Source organism: Pan troglodytes, chromosome 1 (assembly GCF_028858775.2).
Source record: "Pan troglodytes isolate AG18354 chromosome 1, NHGRI_mPanTro3-v2.0_pri, whole genome shotgun sequence".
In the NCBI taxonomy this organism is placed as follows: Eukaryota; Metazoa; Chordata; class Mammalia; order Primates; family Hominidae; genus Pan; species Pan troglodytes.
The window spans coordinates 73,971,403-73,992,584 of record NC_072398.2 but is presented as its reverse complement, the minus strand read 5'-3'; the positions used below and the strand labels follow the sequence as shown (position 1 = coordinate 73,992,584).

General features: G+C 45.8%; 1 protein-coding gene and 1 long non-coding RNA gene across 2 annotated transcripts in view; one reads left to right on the top strand and one right to left on the bottom strand.

The window, feature by feature from the left end:
• The window catches only part of TNN (tenascin N), an 80,206-nt gene that overhangs the window by 32,071 nt on the left and 26,953 nt on the right, over positions 1-21,182 (top strand). Inside the window, exons 10-11 of the mRNA XM_016932986.4 lie at positions 17,014-17,280; positions 18,636-18,899. Of these exons, the coding sequence (XP_016788475.2) occupies positions 17,014-17,280; positions 18,636-18,899 (531 nt within the window). The remainder of the gene's footprint in view (positions 1-17,013; positions 17,281-18,635; positions 18,900-21,182) is intronic.
• Positions 1,545-7,968, bottom strand: LOC134808554 (uncharacterized). Its single transcript, XR_010151787.1, has 2 exons — positions 7,466-7,968; positions 1,545-3,559 (listed from the first exon to the last, which is right to left on the bottom strand). It is a non-coding gene; the product is annotated as an uncharacterized LOC134808554 (long non-coding RNA).

Sequence of the window (21,182 nt, the reverse complement as noted above, 5' to 3'; positions counted from 1 at the left end):
GGTCAGGAGGAGGAGAGGTGAGGGCTTAGGAGGAGGGGGGGTGAGGGGTCAGGAGGGGCAGAGGTGAGGGGTCAGGAAGAGGAGAGCTGGGGGGTCAGGAGGGGGAGAGGTGAGGGGTCAGGAGGAAGAGAGGTGAGGGGTCAGGAGGGGAGAGATGAGGGCTCAGGAGGGGAAGAGTTGAGGGGGTCAGGAGGGGAAGAGGTGAGGGGTCAGGACGAGGAGAGGTGAGTGGTCAGGAGGGGAAGAGTTGAGGGGGTCAGGAGGGGAAGAGGTGAGGGGTCAGGACGAGGAGAGGTGAGTGGTCAGGAGGAAGCGAAGTGAAGGGTCAAGAGAGAATAGAGCCCAGGGGTTAGGGAGGAGGGAGCTGGGGGTCGTGGAAAGTCATGCTTGACTGTAACAGGTGTTTGGGTCTGCCCTGGAGCCTGACGAGTGCTAAAGCTGACTCGGTCATGAAGCACTTCTGTGCTCCTCTTCTACTTGGGTCTCTCACTGTAGGCAAATGCCTGTCTTCCACTGGTCTCTTACTCCCCTTCCTCTGCCAATACATCAAGGGTTCCCCCAGTGCCTCTCTGGTGGGGTCACCTTGCCCCTCTAGGTGGTCCTCTTGGACAGCTTCCCAGGCCTACCTTGCTGTGCTAGGCCCAAGTCTGGTCCATGGAGAACGTGCATGCATCCTTTGTCCATTCAACCAGATGCACAGCTCTTTTGCAATGCTACAGCCTGTCTTTGCTCTGTGTCAGAGCAACCAGCTATTTTCTTATCTCTTAGATATTTTAGCATATGTCAGACACCAGCCCGTATGATTCCCCAGGCTTTGGGCTTTCTCACCCTTGGCACTATTGCTATCTTGGGGTGGATAATTCTTTGTTGCAGAGGTCTATCTTGTGCATTGTAAGATGTTTAGCAGCATCCCTGATGTCTCCCCCTATCCCACACTGAGTTGTGACAACCAAAAGTGTCTCCAGACATTGCTGACTGCCCCTGGTTGAGAACTGCTGCTCTAGGGTATGCAAAACAAAGTCTGTAAGGGATTCCATTGAAAACTGCTTATTCAAGGCTTGGGCCTCACCCATGGGACTCACAGTGTATCTTTTTCCAAATAAATCCCTTCTTCAAGTCCCACCTCATTGGCTTCTCCAATGTCTTTTATAGGGTGAAAATGATTGGTCAGCCAAGGGTCACAAAACTGTTGTTGATCTTGCCTTGACTGTGGTTCCTCAGGTTGGAATGTAGATATCCATTTTCTTGGGGTTACAGCCTAAAGCAACATGTGTAATAGGACGTATGAGCAAGTGACTTTGGGAAAACGGCTTTTGCAATGAATTATTTAGAACAAAGAAATGCTAGTTTTTTTTTGGTGAATGTATTTTTAAGTATCTTCTATGTATGTGGTATGGAGGAGCATAATTTCTTGTATTTATAATGTATCAACAAACTGGTGTTAATAATGATAGCTTATGGTCATTGGGCATCTACTCAGTGCTAAGAACTCATAATAGACATTTGTTTCTTTTTTTAAAAAATGATACATAATAATATACATATTTATAGGTACATGTGATATTTTAATACATGCATGCAATGTGTGATGATCAAATCAGGGTAATCAGGATATCCATCAGCTCAATATTTGGCATTTCTTTGAGTTAGAAACATGTCAAATCTTCTCTTCTAGCTATTTTGAAATGTACAATAAATCATTGTTAACTGTAGTAATCCTGTGTCCGGAATTGGTGGGTTCTTGGTCTCACTGACTTCAAGAATGAAGCTGCGGACACTCGCGGTGAGTGTTACAGCTCTTAAGGTGGTGCGTCTGGAGTCTGTCCCTTCTGATGTTCAGATGTGTTCGGAGTTTCTTCCTTCTGGTGGGTTCGTGGTCTCTGGTCTCGCTGGCTCAGGAGTGAAGCTGCAGACCTTCATGGTGAGTGTTACAGCTCTTAAGGCAGCGCGTCTGGAGTTGTTTGTTCCTCCCGGTGGGCTCGTGGTCTCGCTGGGCTCAGGAGTGAAGCTGCAGATCTTCGCGGTGAGTGTTACAGCTCATAAAAGCAGCGTGGACCCAAAGAGTGAGCAGTAGCAAGATTTATTGCAAAGAGCGAAAGAACAATGGCCCCACCCACATCCTGCTGATTGGTAGAGCCGAGTGGCCTGTTTTGTCAGGGTGCTGATTGGTGTGTTTACAATCCCTGAGCTAGATACAAAGGTTCTCCACGTCCCCATCAGATTAGTTAGATACAGAGTTTCGACACACAGGTTCTCCAGGGCCCCAACAGAGCAGCTAGATACAGAGTGTCGATTGGTGCACTCACAAACCTTGAGCTAAACACAGGGTGCTGATTGGGGTATTTACAATCCCTGAGCTAGACATAAAGGTTCTCCACGGCCCCACCAGAGCAGCTAGATACACGGTGTCGATTGGTGCACTCACAAACCTTGAGCTAAACACAGGGTGCTGATTGGTGTATTTACAAACCTTGAGCTAGATACAGAGTGCCGATTGGTGTATTTACAATCCTTGAGCTAGACATAAAGGTACTCCACGTCCTCACCAGAGCAGCTAGATACAGAGTGTTGATTGGTGCACTCACAAACCTTGAGCTAAACACAGGGTGCTGATTGGTGTGTTTACAATCCCTGAGCTAGATATAAAGACTCTCCACGTCCCCACCAGACTCAGGAGCCCAGCTGGCTTCACCCAGTGGATCCCACACTGGGGCTGCAGGTGGAGCTGCCTGCCAGTCCCGCGCCATGAGCTCGTACTCCTCAGCCCTTGGGTGGTCGATGGGACTGGGTGCCATGGAGCAGGGGATGGTATTCGTCGGGGAGGCTTGGGCTGCACAGGAACCCACAGAGGCGGGGGAAGGCTTAGGCATGGCGGGCTGCAGGTCCTGAGCCCTGCCCCGCGGGAAGGCAGCTAAGGCTCGGTGAGAAATCGAGCGCAGCGCCGGTGGGCTGGCACTGCTGGGGGACCCAGTACACCCTCCGCAGCTGCTGGCCCGGGTGCTAAGCCGCTCACTGCCCGGGGCCAGCAGGGCTGGCTGGCTGCTCTGAGTGCGGGGCCCTCCAAGCCCACACCCACCTAGAACTCCAGCTGGCCCACAAGCGCCATGTGCAGCCCCGGTTCCCGCTCGCACCTCTCCCTCCACACCTCCCTGCAAGCTGAGGGAGTGGGCTCCAGCCTTGGCCAGCCCAGAAAGGGTCTCCCACAGTGTAGTGGTGGGCTGAAGGGCTCCTCAAATGCTGCCAAAGTGGGAGCCCAGGCAGAGGAGGTGCCAAGAGCAAGTGAGGGCTCTGAGGACTGCCAGCATGCTGTCACCTCTCAATCCCCCCTCTAAAGAGGACACCCCAACTGCTGTTGGCAATTTGGCTGATGACCACTCTAGCTACTTCCTGCTGGATGGGGCAAAGAAGGGGCCCTGCAGTTGTGGTGTCCTTCAGAGGGGAACTCTCTAGGCCAGGGGAAGTGCCAGCAGGTTGATCCAGGGGTCCTCGGTAGAAGTTGTTAGTTGAACTCATTTGGGGTTCCATTTGTAAGACCATCTGTAGCTTGATGGCCTCGATTCTAGAGGAAACAAATTTGACAAGAAGGTTAAAAATACAGGGCCCAAAGGCGAGTAACAGCAAGATGGCTGCCACAGGACCTAGAAAGGGGAGAAGCCATGTTGCCTAACTCCAGAAGTTGGTATAAGAATTTGAAAGGCGTTGTCTGATTTCAGAAGCCTTTTCCTGTAAATGCCGGGCAGCATCTCATACTATCCCTGACTGGTTAGTGTAAAAACAACACTCTTCCCCTAAGAAGGTGTAGTGTCCTCCTTTTTCAGCAGTGAGGAGGTCTAGGCCTCCGCGGTTTTGGAGAGTCACTGCTGCCAAAGAGTCTATTTGGGATTGTAAAGTAAGGATAGATTTCATTATTTCTTGCAAACTGTCTGAGAGGCAGATATGGGTTGAAGATCCACATAAGTAGAATATGCCTTGGCTGGGTAGATAGAAATTTACCCTGGCTTTTAAAGGAATGGGATACGCTGTTTTTTTCTTTACTACTTCTATCTCTCTCTTTCTCTCTTCGACTTCTTCTTTGTCTTTTCCTTTCTTCTTAACTTTTTTTTTGACTTTCTGTGTCTGTCCCTCTTTCTCTCTGACTCCTTTTTTTTGTCTCTTTTTCTGACTACCTCTTTCACTTTCTGTCTCTTTGTCTCTTCCTCTCTCTGTCTCTTTCTCTGACTTTCTCTTTCTCTCTTTTCTTCTTGCTGGTCTTTCCCTACCTCTGCCAGCCGCTTATGCTGCTGTTCTCCCCTCTCCTTCCCATTTTGATGGCTTTGTCAGTGTAAGATTCCTACCTCTTTGTGTTTTTTTGCATTTGTGACTGTGCAGGCATTTTTTTGCCCTTCTAAATTGTCCTTCCAATGCCCAGACTTCAGTGTTGATTCCCTCCTCAAGTAGGGGACAACAAATGGGTAACTTGTTCCCCATATTTATGTAGATAATAGCTCCAGCCTTGGCTAATATATCCCTCCCTAATAAGGGTGTGGGACTTTCAGACATAACAAGAAAGGCATGTGAAAAGAGCAAAGTCTCCCAATTACAACTGAGGAGGTGGGAGAAATACCTGATTACAGGCTGTCCCAGGATTCCTTGGATGGTAACGGACCTTGAGGACAGTCGTCTAGGACAGGAGATTAACACTGAGAAGGCCGCGCCAGTATCCAAGAGGAAGTCAATTTCCTGGCCCTCAATAGTTAAACATACCCAGGGCTCAGTGAGGGTGATGACATGAGCTGGTGCTTGCCCCGGGCACCCTCAGTCCTGTTGTTGGATCATCTGGTTGGGGGCTTCTAACCCAGGGAACCTTCGTCCTCTGGGGCAGTGCACCTTCCAGTGATTGCCTCGGCATAGTGGACACGGATGAGGGGGCAGCTTGTTTCTTATTGGACAATCTTTTTTAAAGTGTCCTAGTAAACTGCACTGATAACAAGCCCTACCAGGTGATTGGCCTGCTCCATTTTCTGACCTCTCTGAACCACCAAGGTTTGTTTGTCTGAGGGCCATGACTAAGGCTGCGGCCTTTCTCTGATCTCACTTTTCCTTTTGGGCCTGTTCCTCTTGGTCCCTATTATAGAACACCGAGGTTGCCAGGTTTAATAATGTCTCTAGATTTTGTTCAGGGCCCAGGGCTTGCTTTTGGAGCTTTCTCCTGATATCTGTGGCTGATTGGGTAATAAACTTATCTTTTAGAATCAATTGACCCTTGAGTGATTCGGGTGACAGGGGAGTATATTTTCTTAAGGCCTCTTGTAGCCACTTGTGGAAGGCAGAAGGATTTTCTTCCTTTCCCTGGGTTATGGTGGATATCATTGAATAATTCATGGGCTTTTTCCCAATTCTCCTTAGTCCTTCCAGAACACAGGTCAACAGATGTTTACGACTCCAGTCCCCATGATCTGAGTCAAGGTCCCAGTGGGGATCCATAATGGGGATGGCTTGCTGACCAGTAGGGAAGTTGTCCCTTTCTTTGGCTGTCATTCTTTCATTTACTTGACTAGGATACCAGGTATCTCCAAACTCTCGGGCTGCAGCTAAAGCCGCATTCTTTTCATTAAAGGCCAGGGTTTGATCTAACAGTAGCATGACGTCTCTCCAAGTGAGGTCAAAGGTTTGCCCTAGACCCCGTAGGACATCTATGTACCTATCAGGATCATCTGAAAACTTCCCCAGGTCTGCCTTGATCTGCTTTAAATCAGAGAGGGAGAAGGGGACATGTACCCAGGTTGGGCCAAATTCCCCTCCCCCTACAGCTTGAAGGGGACATAACCGATAGCCTGGGGGTTTTTGTGGACCTTTGGAGATTTCTTTGCTTATTTCCTTCTGGGCAGGGGAGATTAGAGGAGGAGTATCATCAATAGGAAGGGAAGCTATAGGGAGGCTAGGATATGGGGGTAAGCTGAGGGGTCCTCCTGTGGGATGTAAATTGCAAGCTTTGCATAGTTGTGTATTCTCCCTCAATGAAAAGAAAGCTTGGACATAAGGTATTTCACTCCATTTGCCTTCCCTCTTACAGAAAAGATCAAGCTGCAGGATAGTATTGTAATTTGTGCTTACCTCAGGTGGCCATTTTTCCCCATCAGAAAGAGAATATTGGGGCCAAGCCGTAATGCCGAAAAAAATGAGCCTCCTCTTTTTCAGGGTTTGTGGGTCAAATTGGTCCCAATGGCTTAGGATGCATTTCAAGGGTGAGCCTGTTGATGCCTGAGTGTTTCCCATATGAAAGACAAAACCGCCCATGGTTTTGGTTTGTTTTGTTTCTCTCCCTGCCCAGGGACCCACAATGGTCCCGGGACCCTGCTGATCAGAATAGTTGTGTTCACCAATGCAGCAGCAGAAACAACCCCTGCCCAAGAACCCGCAACGGTCCCTGGACCCTGCTGATTGGAATAGTTGCGCTCACCGATGCAGCAGCAGAAACACTAGTTTTCCTCCCAGACCACATGGAGGACCGAGGAAGGTCAGATTTAGTGGTCCTTACCGACGCATTCTCGAAAACCTGCACCCTTGCCTGTCCTCCTAGACCACAAGGAGGACCAACTGAGAAAAATCAGATTTAGTGGCCCTTACCGACGCATTCTCAAAAACCTGATAGAGTCCTAAGCATTCTCCTGTTAGTATTGGGACTTTACCCCATCCTATAAAGATGTTATGCCCCAAAAATGAAATGGAGGGCCATACCCTGAGGGAGGGAGGGGATCTTCAGGGTTGGAAGAGTGACACCTTTTGTCCTCACTTATATGAATAGGAAGGATACAATTTCTGAGGCTCCCCATATCCTAGCTTCAGGAATAACTTTTGTTAGGCCTATTAGTCTGAGGAGGGATCCTAAAATTCCAGGTAGTCCCCACTACGACGGGGTCTTGGGCAAAAACTGTGTCTTTCTGATTGGTGAGCCCAGGTGCCTAAAGAAGGTAACAGAGTCATGGAGTTTATACTAGAAATCATTCTTATAGGAGAAACTAGAAAAGCACCAGAGACAGGTAGCAATTTTTAGAAGCGGGTCTAGCCTCAGAGAAGAGAGGCGAGAGGAAGTTTGTCTGGCAGGCATTAGGACCCAGAGGGCAAGGGTCAGGATAGATAGAGTCTCGCTTGGGCGACATGCTTTTGAGAGTTCCACTCATGGCCGCAGGGTCAACCAACATGTTGTCGGGACCCCGGAGCTGCATGGCTTTCCTCTCTGTCGACCCTCGGCTCAGCCCAGAAGTACAGGAAAAGCGGAAGCTGGTTCTAGGCAAACCAACGGTCCCAACTCCAAAGAGTTGGGGGTTGTTAGAGAGCCCTTTCCCAGAAAGCCTGACACCCATGTCTTTAGTCCGGCGGCCCGCTAGTCACTTTTAACCGGCTGACAGGTGCCTGGTATTTAGCCCCCGAATTCTAAAGAAAGATAGGACAGAATAGCAAGTGAAAGGGGTCCGATGGTACTCACTGCTTGGCGATTGGCAAAGGTCTCACCACTCGGCGATTGTCTCACCGCTTGGTGATAGGCGAAAGTCCCTTCATGGTCGCCAAAATGTGTCCGGAATTGGTGGATTCTTGGTCTCACTGACTTCAAGGATGAAGCCGCGAACCCTCGTGGTGAGTGTTACAGCTCTTAAGGTGGCGCGTCTGGAGTCTGTCCCTTCTGATGTTCAGATGTTTTTGGAGTTTCTTCCTTCTGGTGGGTTCGTGGTCTCGCTGGCTCAGGAGTGAAGCTGCAGACCTTTGCGGTGAGTGTTACAGCTCTTAAGGCAGCACATCTGGAGTTGTTTGTTCCTCCCGGTGGGCTCGTGGTCTCGCTGGGCTCAGGAGTGAAGCTGCAGATCTTCGCGGTGAGTGTTACAGCTCATAAAAGCAGTGTGGACCCAAAGAGTGAGCAGTAGCAAGATTTATTGCAAAGAGCGAAAGAACAAAGCTTCCACAGTGTGGAAGGGGACCCGAGCGGGTTGCCAATGCTGGCTCGGGCAGCCTGCTTTTATTCTCTTGTCTGGCCCCACCCACATCCTGCTGATTGGTAGAGCCGAGTGGCCTGTTTTGTCAGGGTGCTGATTGGTGCGTTTACAATCCCTGAGCTAGATACAAAGGTTCTCCACATCCCCATCAGATTAGTTAGATACAGAGTTTCGACACACAGGTTCTCCAGGGCCCCACCAGAGCAGCTAGATACAGAGTGTCAATTGGTGCACTCACAAACTTGAGCTAAACACAGGGGGCTGATTGGGGTATTTACAATCCCTGAGCTAGACATAAAGGTTCTCCACGGCCCCACCAGAGCAGCTAGATACACAGTGTCAATTGGTGCACTCACAAACCTTGAGCTAAACACAGGGTGCTGATTGGGGTATTTACAATCCCTGAGCTAGACATAAAGGTTCTCCAAGGCCCCACCAGAGCAGCTAGATACACAGTGTCAATTGGTGCACTCACAAACCTTGAGCTAAACACAGGTTGCTGATTGGTGTATTTACAAACCTTGAGCTAGATACAGAGTGCCGATTGGTGTATTTACAATCCTTGAGCTAGACATAAAGGTTCTCCACATCCTCACCAGAGCAGCTAGATACAGAGTGTCGATTGGTGCACTCACAAACCTTGAGCTAAACACAGGGTGCTGGTTGGGGTATTTACAATCCCTGAGCTAGACATAATTGTTCTCCAAGGCCCCACCAGAGCAGCTAGATACAGAGTGTTGATTGGTGCACTCACAAACCTTGAGCTAGACACAGGGTGCTGATTGGTGTGTTTACAATCCCTGAGCTAGTTATAAAGACTCTCCACGTCCCCACCAGACTCAGGAGCCCAGCTGGCTTCACCCAGTGGATCCCACACTGGGGCTGCAGGTAGAGCTGCCTGCCAGTCCCGCGCCATGAGCTCGTACTCCTCAGCCCTTGGGTGGTCGATGGGACTGGGCGCCGTGGAGCAGGGGATGGTATTCGTCGGGGAGGCTCAGGCTGCACAGGAACCCACGGAGGTGGGGGAAGGCTTAGGCATGGCGGGCTGCAGGTCCTGAGCCCTGCCCCGCGGGAAGGCAGCTAAGGCTTGGCGAGAAATCGAGCGCAGCGCTGGTGGGCTGGCACTGCTGGGGGACCCAGCACACCCTCCGCAGCTGCTGGCCCGGGTGCTAAGCCGCTCACTGCCCGGGGCCAGCAGGGCTGGCTGGCTGCTCTGAGTGCGGGGCCCTCCAAGCCCACGCCCACCCGGAACTCCAGCTGGCCCGCAAGCACCATGCGCAGCCCCGGTTCCCACTCGCACCTCTCCCTCCACACCTCCCCGCAAGCTGAGGGAGTGGGCTCCAGCCTTGGCCAGCCCAGAAAGGGTCTCCCACAGTGTAGTGGTGGGCTGAAGGGCTCCTCAAATGCTGCCAAAGTGGGAGCCCAGGCAGAGGAGGTGCCAAGAGCAAGTGAGGGCTCTGAGGACTGCCAGCACGCTGTCACCTGTCAATCCTACTGTGCTATCAAACAGTAGAATGTATTTCTTCTGTCTAACTGTATTTTTAAACCCTTAAGCCAACCTGTGTTCATTCCCCTTACCCCTACACTTCCTAGCCTCTGGTAACCATCATTTTATTCACAACTTCCATGAGATCAATTTTTTTAGCTCCCACATATGAGTAAGAACATGCAATGTTTGTGTTTCTGTGCCTGGCTTATTTCACTTAACATAATAACCTCCAGTTTGATCTGTGTTGCTGCAAAGGAAAGGATTTTATTCCTTTTTATGGCTGAATAGTATTCTGTTGTGTATGTATATGTGTATATATATATATATATATAATATATATATACACATACATATATATATATCAAAATTTCCTTATCCATCCACTAGTGGACAGTTAGGTTAATTCAGTATTTTGGTTATTATGAATAGTGCTGCAGTAAACAAGGGCATGCAGCTATCTCTTTGATATACTGATTTCCTTTTTTTTGGATGTATACTCAGCAGTGAGGTTGCTGGATCATATGGTACATCTATTTTTAGTTTTTTGAGGAAACTCCATGCTTTTACTCATAGTGGCTGTACTAATTGCCATTCCCACCAGCAGTGAACTAGTATTCCCCTTTCTCCACATCCTCACCAGTACCTGTTATTGTTTGTCTTTTTGATAATAGTAGTTTTAACAGGGATGAGATGATATCTCAATGTGATTTTGATTTGCATTTCCCTGATGATTAGTGATGTTGAACATTTTTTCGTAAATGTTTGTTGGTCATTTGTATGTCTTCTTTTGAGAAATGTCTATTTAGATCATTTGCCCATTTAAAAATAAGATGATGATTGTTATTATTATTTTGCTATTGAGTTTGAACTCCTTATGTATTCTGTTTATTAATACTTTATCACATAGACAGCTTGCAAATGGTTTCTCCCATTATGTAGGTTGTCTCTGCATTCTGTCGATTATTTCCTTTGCTGTGCAAAAGCTTTTCAGCTTAATGTATTTCCATTTGTCTATTTTTGCTTTTGTTGCCTGTGCTTTTGCAGTCTTACCCAAAATATCTGCCTAGACCAATGTTCTAAAGTGTTTCACCAATGTTTTCTTCTGTAGTTTCATAGTTTCGGGTCTTACATTTAATTCTTTAATCCACTTTAATTTACTTTTTGAATAAGGTGAGAAATAGAGGTCTAGTTTTATTCTTCTGCATATGGATATTCAATTTTCCTAGAACTATTTATTGAAGAGCCTGTTCTTTCCCCACTGAATGTTCTTGGTTACTTGTCAAAAATCAGTTGGCTGTAAATATGTGGATTTATTTCTGGGTTCTCTATTCTGTTCCATTGTGCCTATGTGTCTGTTTTTATGCCAGGACCAAGCTGTTTTGGTTACTATAGCTTTGTAGTACATATTAGAGTCAGCTCATGTGATGCCTCCAGCTTTGTTATTTTTGCTCAGGATTTCTTTGGCTATTTGGGGTCTTCTGTGGTTCCATATGAATTTTAGAATTGTTTTTTCTAGGCTGGGTGCAGTGGCTCATGCCTGCAATCCCAGCACTTTGGGAGGTCAAGGCGGGTGGATCATTTGAGGTCAGGAGTTCAAGACCAGCCTGGCCAACATGGTGAAACCCTGTTTCTATTAAAAATACAAGAAAAAAAAAAAGGGCTGGGTGCAGTAGCTCACGCCTGTAATCCCAGTACTTTGGGAGGCCAAGGCGGGTGAATCACCTGAGGACAGAAGTTCGAGACCAGCCTGGCCAACACGGTGAAACCCCGTCTCTACTATAAATACAAAAATTAGCTGAATGTGGTGGGAGGTGCCTGTAATCCCAGTTACTTGGGAGGCTGAGGCAAGAGAATCGCTTGAACCTGGGAGGCAGAGGTTGCAGTGAGCCAAGATCACACCATTGCAATCCAGCCTGGGCAACAAGAGTGAAACTCCGTCTCAAAACAAAAGCAAAAATAATTAGCTGGGCATGATGGTGCACGCCTGTAATCCCAGCTACTGGGGAGGCTGAGGCAGGAGAATCACTTGAACCCAGGAGATGGAGGTCGCAGTGAGCTGAGATCATGCCACTGCACTCCAGCCTGGGAAACAGAGCGAGACTCTGTCTCAAAAAAAAAAAAAAAAAAAAAAAGAATTGTTTTTCTAAAGAATGTCATTGATATTTTGATACAGATTGCATTGAATCTATAGATTGCTTTTGGGAGTACAATTTTTTTACAATATTCTTCCCATTCATAAACATAGGATATATTTCCATTTTTTTGTGACATCTTCAATTTCTTTCATCAGTGTTTTATAGTTTTTCCTTGCAGCGATCTTTCACCTCTTTGGTTAAATTTATTTATGGGTGTGTTTTTAAAAGTAGCTATTGTAAAAGGGATTGCTTCCTTGATTTTTTTTTTTTTTTTGCTAGTTCATTGCTGGTATATAGAAACACTACTGATTTTTATATGGTAATTTTGTATCGTGAAACTTTATTGAATTTATCAGTTCTAAGAGTGTCTTGGTGGAGCTTTTTAGGGTTTTCTATATATGAGATCATGTTATCTGCAAACAGGGACAATTTGGCTTCCTCTTTTTCAATTTGGATGCTCTTTATTCCTTTCTGTTGCCTAATTGCTCTGGCTAGGACTTCCAGTACTATGTTGAATAAGAGTGGTAAGAGTGGTCATCCTTGTCTTGTTCTGGTTCTTAGAGAAAAGCTTTCAGTTTTTCCCCAATCAGTGTATTGTTAGCTATGGGTTTGTCTTATATGGCCTTTAGCGTGTTGAGGTATGCTTCTTTTATATCTAGCTTGTTTAGGGTTTTTATCATGAAACGTTGTTGAATGTTATCAAATGCTTTTTGCATCTATTGAGATGATAGTATTTTTTAATTCTTCATTGTGTTTATGTGATGTGTCACATTTATTGATTTGTGTATGTTGAACTATTCTTGCATCCCTGCAATAAATCTCACTTGTATCCTCTTGCTGAATTGATCTCTTTTTCTTTACATAATAACCTCCTTTGCCTCTTTTTATACTTTTGACTTAAAAAATCTGTTTAATCTCATATAAGCATAGCTACTCCTGTTTGCTTTTGGTTTCTGTTTACATGGAATATTTTTTCCATCCCTTCACTTTGCATCTATATGTGTTTTCACAGGTGTAGGAAGATTCTTGTAGGTAGCACATAAGTGGGTCATTTTTTAAAGATCCATTCAGCCGGCCTATCTTTTTTTTTTTTTTTGAGGCAAAGCCTCACTCTGTTGTCCAGGCTGGAATGCAGTGGTGTAATCTCGGCTCACTGCAACCTCTGCTTCTCAGGTTCAAGTGATTCTCCCACCTCAACCCTCCAAGTAGCTGGGACTATAGGCGTGTGCCACCATGTCTGGCTAATTTTTTTTTTTTTTTGTATTTTTAGTAGAGACAGGGTTTCACCATGTTGGCTAGGCTGGTCTCAAACTCCTGACCTTCAAGTGATCTGCCTGCCTCGACCTCCCAAAGTGCTGGGATTACAGGCATGAGCCCTATGCCTGGCCTCAGCAAGTCTATCTTTTAAGTGGGGAATTTAATCCATTTACATTCAAGGTTATTATTGATAGGAGGGGAGTGATTCCTGTCATTTGTAAATTGTTTTCTAGATTATTTTGTATATCCTTTGTTAATTTCTTCTTCTATTATTGTTTCTTATTGTGATTTGGTAGGTTTTTGTAGTACTGAGGCTTGATCCTTTTCTTTCTCCTTTGTGTATCTGCTCTGCCAGTGAGTTTATACTTTTCTATGTTCTCATGATTGTGATTATCATCTTTTTGCTTCCAAACGTAGGACTCCCTTGAGCATTTCTTGTAGAGCCAGTTTAGTGGTGATGGGTTCCCTCAGTTTTTCCTTTTCTCTGAAAGACTTTGTTTTTCCCTCATTTCTGAAGAATAGACTTGCTGGGTATGGTATTCTCAGTTGACAGCTTTTTTTCCCCCGCCCTTTCAGATGCTTGGGCTATATCATCCCTTTCTCTCCTGGCCTGTAAGATTTCTGCTGAGAATTTTGCTGTTTGTCTAATGGGATTCCCTTATATGTGACCTAACACTTTTCTTTTACTGTTTTTAGAATTTTCTGTTTGTCTTTGACTATTGACAACTTGACTATAATATACTTCAGGAAGGACCTTTTTGGGGTTGAATCTATTTAGGGACTTGAGCTTCCTAGATCTGAATATTCATATCTCTCCCCAGACTTGAGACATTTTCAGCTATTATTTCATTAAGTAGGTTTTCTATACCTTTTTACATCTCTTTTCTTTCTGGAACTCCTATAATATGAATATTTATTCACTTAATAGTATCCCATAGGTTTTGTAGGCTTTCTTTACTCTTTTTCGTTTTTATTTCTTTTCTTTCTCTCACTGGGTAATGTCAAACAATTTATCTTCAAGTTCAGAGATCCTTTTTTCTGCTTGATCAAGTCTGCTGTGGAAGCTCTTCATTATATTTTTAAATTTCATTCATTGAATTCATTAGCTGTGTTTCTTTTTTGATATCTATCTCTTCACTGAATTTCTCATTCATATCATGTATTATTTTTCTGATTTCATCAAATTGTCTATCTGTATTTTTTGAATTTCATTGTTTCCTTAAGATCATTATTTTGAATTCCTTTTCTGACAATGTATCAATTTCTTTTTAATTGGGGTCTGTTTCTAGAGAGTTATTATGTTCCTTTGGTGGTGTCATATTTTCTTGCTTTCTTCATGTTCCTTGTGTCCTTGCATTGAGGTCTGTGTATCTGGTGGAACAATTGCCTCTTCTAAACTTTCTAGAGTGGCTTTTTTAGAGAAATACTTTTACCTCGGTTGAATTTTAATGTGCCAGTTGGGAAGGGTGGTTCACGTAGGTTCAGTGGTATAGTCTTTGTGCAGCTTCTTTGGCTGTGTTTGATATCAGCAATAACTATGGGCATATCAGTGGCCTAGACTACAGAAGTTTGTGGTAGTGGTGGTGGCACTATAGGTTGTTAATGTCCTTGGTAGCAAGGGCTATTGTGGCAAGGGCTATTCTATTCTTATTTTCCCCATAATGGGAAGGCTTAGCTGAAAGTCTCCCTCTTGGTGTCAGGTCTGACATGGCATAGAAGCAGCTGCCATGACACTGGGTTTCAAGTACAGGTGCTCAAAGCAACTGTGGGGCAAGGTCTTACTTAGGCTCAAGGTCTTGTGAACCTATAGTGGCACTTGAGTCTTGGGATGCAGAGTGATCTCTGTGTCAGGGCTGGATATAGGATGCCTATAGTGCCTAGCAGCTTGGCTTCAGGGGGTCAGTTTGTAACTGTAATTCTACCCCTGATGGGCAGGGTGCAGCCATGGTTTAACTTGGAGGAAGAAGAAGTGCTCTGGAAGTGTGAGACCAGGGTGTAGGATATGGCTGTAATTGCTGTAATTTGGGAACCTGCACCAATAGAGCTCAGTGGCAACTTGGATCCCTAGGGGTGAGGAGTTGTGTAGTGGGGATTCTAGACTCTACAATGGTGGGACTTGGCAGTATCCCAGTCTCTGTAAGGCCAGATGCAGCAGCAGCAAGCATCCCAAAATAATCAAGCACACTGTTTTTTGGGCTGTACCAGGGCAGGGAGCAGCACAACAATGAATCTACTCCCTGCGAGAAGAGTGTCTCAGGAGCTCAGACTCAAGGGGCCTAGTCCAGCTCTAGGGAAGAAGAATACTAGACTTGTCTGGCCAGTAGGGTGGGGTGTCTTAGCCAACCACTGCTGTATTTCCCTGGGACCTAGGGTACTATGTCGGCACAGCCCTAGGACGTGCAGCTGCTCAGCTTGGTTGAGGCACTGATTCCCCAGCGGGCAATGTGCCACTCCAGCTCAGTCCTGAGGGATGTGACTATGCTGGATGGCCTCAACACCATTTTCCTGGGATATAGGGCTCTGCCAAAAGCATTGTTCCCTGAGGAGCTTCCCTGAGGAGCTGAAACTAGTGCAGTTTCAGCTCAGGCCCCTACGAGTAGAGTGCTGCCTAGTGTGACAGAAGTGGATGGAGCTGTTTTACCAAAGTAATGATTCTCCAGGAAAGAGCGTGCAGTTTCAGCTCTGGAATGAGTGGGTAGGGGAGGGGGATGTGGAGTGGTTCCACTGCTGCTTGGCCCCATGGGGAAAGGTGTAACAGTTGCTCACAGCTCCGCTTGGAGATGTCAGGTCACTGGGTGGTGGTGTCTCAGCAGCAGTTTACCCTTAGGGATGAAGGGGTGAATGGCTACTCACCCCGAGAGCAAGACACATGCCAACAGTAGCTCCAGTTCCAAGACACCAAGACGGTGTAGCACAATAGCCATGCAGGCCACAGGGGGTGGGGCACAGTGTTGGCTCCATTTCTGAGGGAGCACAGTTGTGTGCCTGTAGGCAACTCCCTCAGCTGGGCTTAGTGCCTGTGAGAGCTGTAGGAGATCCCAGTGGTGAGGACGGTAGGTGTACAAGGTGCTGATAGGGGCTACTGGGATCTTATTGCTTACGTTTTGCTGTAGGGAGAAGTTCTTCCTGGTTTCCAGCTGCTCTTACCTGGGCAATGGGGTGGTGGGGTCCCAGTGTTTCCTTCTGTTCTCTATGTGGCTATCCTGAGTTTCTGTGCTCACCAGAGTTTCTGTTTCTCCTTTGACATAATTCTGCACTCTCCTTTAGTTATTTTTTTTAAATGTCGTTGTTTATTCTTTTAGTTGTTTTTGTGCAGAAGATGAGTGTCAGGGATTTCTAACTGGCCATCTTGCTGATGTCACACTAGGAGACATGTTATTAGCTCATATAATATTCACAATAACTCTGTAGAATATGTACTAATATTATTTTTCCCTGCCTTTTTTTTTCTTGTGGAGAAAATTGAGGCAGAGAGGTAGGTTTCCCTTAATTACATTTTAAATTATAGAGTAAATATTCTGTGGCTTCAGAGTGGTAAACACTGTAATACTTTAACATTTTCAAAGCCCCTTTGCTACATATCATTTTTTTCTCTTGGTTTACAGAGCTACTCAGAGTGATAAGTGCAATAATCATTAACAACCCCTTGTTACAAATACAGAAGTAAAGTAAAGCAACTTGCCCAAAGTCACAAAAACAAGTTAGTAAGTTATGAAATTAGTTACATGCATGGAATATTCATGCTTGAATGAACCTTAAAAGTTTATCTAACCCAAACCTCAGATTTTACAGATGAAGAAGCTGAGGCCCAGCCAGGAACAGCTGAACTGTCCAGAGCCACAACTGGCAGATGGCAGAGCTGGGATTAGATTGCTAGTAACCTGGCTCCAACCTGCACCTCTGCTCTGCCTCTCTGGGCTGGAACTAGAACCCAGTTCTTCTGACTTTGGATTTAGTACTCATACCACTCTCCTGTGCTGCCTTGTTGAAAATCCAAGAATCCAGCTGTGGGGATAAGGTCTATATCCATGAAACAACTGAAAACCAGCATATGATATGGAGAAACCATAAGAACAGGAAACTGCCTTACCACAAGTAAAATGCCCAGATCTCACTCTTTGGTACCTGTTAATAGTGTTTATTGATCAGCAATTTTTTTTTTCAGACATTGACAGCCCCCAAAACCTGGTGACCGACCGGGTGACAGAGAATATGGCCACTGTCTCCTGGGACCCGGTGCGGGCCACCATTGACAGGTATGTGGTGCGCTACACCTCTGCCAAGGACGGAGAGACCAGGGAGGTTCCGGTGGGGAAGGAGCAGAGTAGCACTGTCCTGACGGGCCTGAGGCCGGGTGTGGAGTACACGGTGCACGTGTGGGCCCAGAAGGGGGTCCAGGAGAGCAAGAAGGCTGACACCAAGGCCCAGACAGGTAAGGAGCATTGTTCTTTGGGAATATAAGAGCTTTCATGCTAAGTCAGTGGATGACAAGTTTTGTTTTCCTTCTCTGACATTGGCAGAAGTCAATGATTAATGGAAGAGTGGGATGGCATCCCTTCATAACAGATTGCACACACCATCCCTCATTTTCCTTTAACTAGTTTCCTTGCAAGTCAGGGCCACAAGGCAGTCTCCAAGCTATGATTACATGGTCATGTCCATCAACTCCTCTTCTGATTGCATGGATCTTTTGCTGTAGACAGTATCGAGGGTCTCTTAGTGAGTTTGTGAGTGGGAACAGAAAATGAAAATCAAATTTTGTTAATAATAATAGTATATTGAAAATTTGACTTTAAGAACGTAGATGTCACATCTGCCATAGCAAGGAGATGTATATCATTTGCTTTATGACAAATGAATCACATTATAACTATAAAACAAATTTATAACTAGAAATTATGATAAGTTCTATGAAGGAGATGACATGGTGTAGGTATAGAGAATAATGAAGTAGTGATGTTTCTCAGATAGGAAGGGGAAATAGTAATAGGATACACATGGCCAAAACAACCAAATAACAGTTGCTTAAACAAGAAAGGAGCGTATTCCTCTTGTGGAATAGCAGAGTGTACGTTGGCCAGAGTTTTGAGGATAAGGATAGCTCCTAAGTTATATTCTTATTTTAGTGGAAGCGATATCTAACCATATTTTGTACAGTGATTTAATCAGCAAACCAGCATGACGAGTGAATCTATGATATGCTAGAGAATATTCAACCAGGGTTTTACTTTTTGCGGAGTCCTTTAATAATATATAGTGAGCATTTTCCACGTGCCCTGCCCACTACTAGGCACTGGGAACACAGGAGAATAGGATGCTGCCCTCTTCCTCCAGGGGCTTACATTTAGAAGTGGCTTTTAGAATCTTCTAGTGTGAAATGGGAGGTCTTTACTGACATGATGCGAGACACAAAATTGTTAGTTCCTTGTGAGCAGAGACCATGTCTTTTCCAATTCTGGATTCTGCACACTGTCTAGAACATTTCATGGACAGAGTTGGGGCTTGATATACCCTTACTAGATGAATAAAAGATTTGTTTTGCTAAAGACTTGGTAGAGGTAACAGCCTGGATTCTCAGGTTCTGATCTATTGTGCTTTCTACTTGAGGAGCCAGGTATATCTTGGGGGAGAAGATGATGTCCATGAAACAGCTAAAAATGAAACAAGAGCATATGAGGCGGAAACCCCACAAAACATGAAAGAGTTTCACCCCACGCAATATGGCCACCAGTTTCTGCACTCTGGCACCTGTTCATAGTGCATATTGATCAGCATTTTTTTTTTCAGACATTGACAGCCCCCAGAACCTGGTCACTGACCGGGTGACAGAGAATACAGCCACTGTCTCCTGGGACCCGGTGCAGGCCACCATTGACAGGTATGTGGTGCGCTACACATCTGCCAATGGAGAGACCAGGGAGGTTCCAGTGGGGAAGGAGCAAAGCAGCACTGTCCTGACGGGCCTGAGGCCGGGCGTGGAGTACACGGTGCACGTGTGGGCCCAGAAGGGGAACCAGGAGAGCAAGAAGGCTGACACCAAGGCCCAGACAGGTAATAGAAGTGAAGAGAAGAGCAAACCCGGGTAGTAGCTGCAGGTTGATCTATTGCAGCTGAGTGATGATGCAGCTGCTTTTGGCATCTGTAACCTCAGGGCTGCAGACTGTTTTAGGAGAGTTTGCTGTAAAAACAAAACAAAACAAAACAAAAACAAAAAACAAACAAACAAACAAAAAACTTTCATTCACCCAAAGAAAGAACAACGTGTTACAGGAAAGGCGTCCCGATCCAGACCCTTAGAAAGGGTTCTTGGATCTTGTGCAAGAAAGAGTTCAGGGTGAGTCCATAGAGTAAAGTGAAAGCAAGTTTATTAGGAAAGTAAAGGAATAAAAGAATGGCTACTAGCCATGGGCAGAGCAGCCCCGAGGGCTTGTGGTTGTCCATTTTTATGGTTATTTCTTGAAGATATGCTAAGCAAGAGGTGGATTATTCATACCTCCCCTTTTTAGACCATATAGGGTGACTTCCTGACATTGCCTTGGCATTTGTAAACTGTCATGGCACTGGTGGGAGTGTAGTAGTGAGGATGACCAGAGGTCACTCTCATTGCCATCTTCGTTTTGGTGGGTCTTGGCCGGCTTCTTTACTGCAGGCTGTTTTATCAGTAAGGTCTTTATGACCTGTATCTTGTGCTGACCTCCTGTCTTATCCTGTGACTTAGAATGCCTTAACCATCTGGGAATGCAGCCCAGTAGGTTTCACCCTTATTTGACCCAGTTCCTATTCAAGATGGAGTTGCTCTGGTTCAAGCATGTCTGACAAAACTATAGTAATGGACCCAGTAGGAGCAGTCCCATGAATGCCTTTTTTTTTTTTTTGAGACAGAGTCTTGCCCTGTCGCCCAGGCTGGAGTGCAGTGGCGCTATCTCGGCTCACTGCAAGCTCCACCTCCCGGGTTCATGCCATTCTCCTGCCTCAGCCTCCCAAGTAGCTGGGATTACAAGCGCCCGCCACCATGCCCGGCTAATTTTGTTTTTGTATTTTTAGTAGAGACGGGGTTTCACCGTGTTAGCCAGGATGGTCTCAATCTCCTGACCTCGTGATCCGCCTACCATGGCCTCCCAAAGTGCTGGGATTACAGGCATGAGCCACTGCGCCCGGTCCCATGAATGTCTTAAAACTCTTTCCAAAGCCTGTGTTTTTAATCATTGTGTCTCTCAGCTATAGAAAATAATGTAAAACCAATATAAAATTCTTAAAACCGCTGATTAAAAACCTGTTTTATGGCAAGCTATTTTGTATAGGTTTGACCGAATAGACGCTGTGTGATAGAAAGGAGCAAGTATTCACCTGGGTGGCTGGAGCCCTGTTTCCTTGCAGTAGGCAGCTGACTTTTAATGAGCATCATCTAAGTGCCAGGCCTGGGGAACACAGTGGTGAACAAAACAAATTACTGTCTTGAAGCCTAGAGTGAAGATAGACAATAAATAAGAAAACACATTTAAAACCGTAAATTATGCTAAATTCTGTGAAGGAGATGAACATGGTGTAGGTATAGAGAATTACAGGGTAAGGATGTCTTGCAGATGGGAAGGGTGAGTAGTAATAGGATATACATAGACAGAAACACTCAAATAACAGTTGCATCAGCAGGAATGGAGTGTATTCCTCTCTGTAGAATGTCCAGGGCTGATATGGTAGCTCCTCGTCCAGGAGACCCAGGCTTCTTCTGTGATTGTTGCTTAGTCATCCCTAGCAATTTGCCCTCCTTTACCTGGTCACCACCCTGTCTGCATTGTAGCCAGTGGGAAGAGGCATGATGAAGGTCAGGGCATCACTGGGACATTGCACATATCAGCCCTTCTCATGTTCCATTGCCAGGTCCCAGACAGACCTCACTGCAAAAAAGGCTAGGAAATGAGGTCTTTAGCTGGATGGCCCTGTGCCCAGCTTTACTTTGGTTATGCTGTCCTGACCAACACAGCAGCTGCTAGCTACATGTAGCTATTAAAATTATTTTTATTTTTATTTTATTTTCAGAGACAGGGTCTCATTCTGTTAGCTAGGCTGGAGTACAGTGGTATGATCACAGTTCACTGCAGGCTTGACCTCCCGGGCTCAAGCCATCCTCCCACCTTAGCTTCCCAAGTAGCTGGGACCATAGGCACGTGCCACTAAACCTGTAATTTTTTATTTCTTTTAGAGATGGGGTCTCACTATGTTGAACTCCTGGGCTCAAGTGATCCTCCTGCCTCGGCTTCCCAAAGTGCTGGGATTACAGGCATGGGTCACCATGCCCAGCCTAAATTTTAATTAATTAAAAATAAAATAAAAATA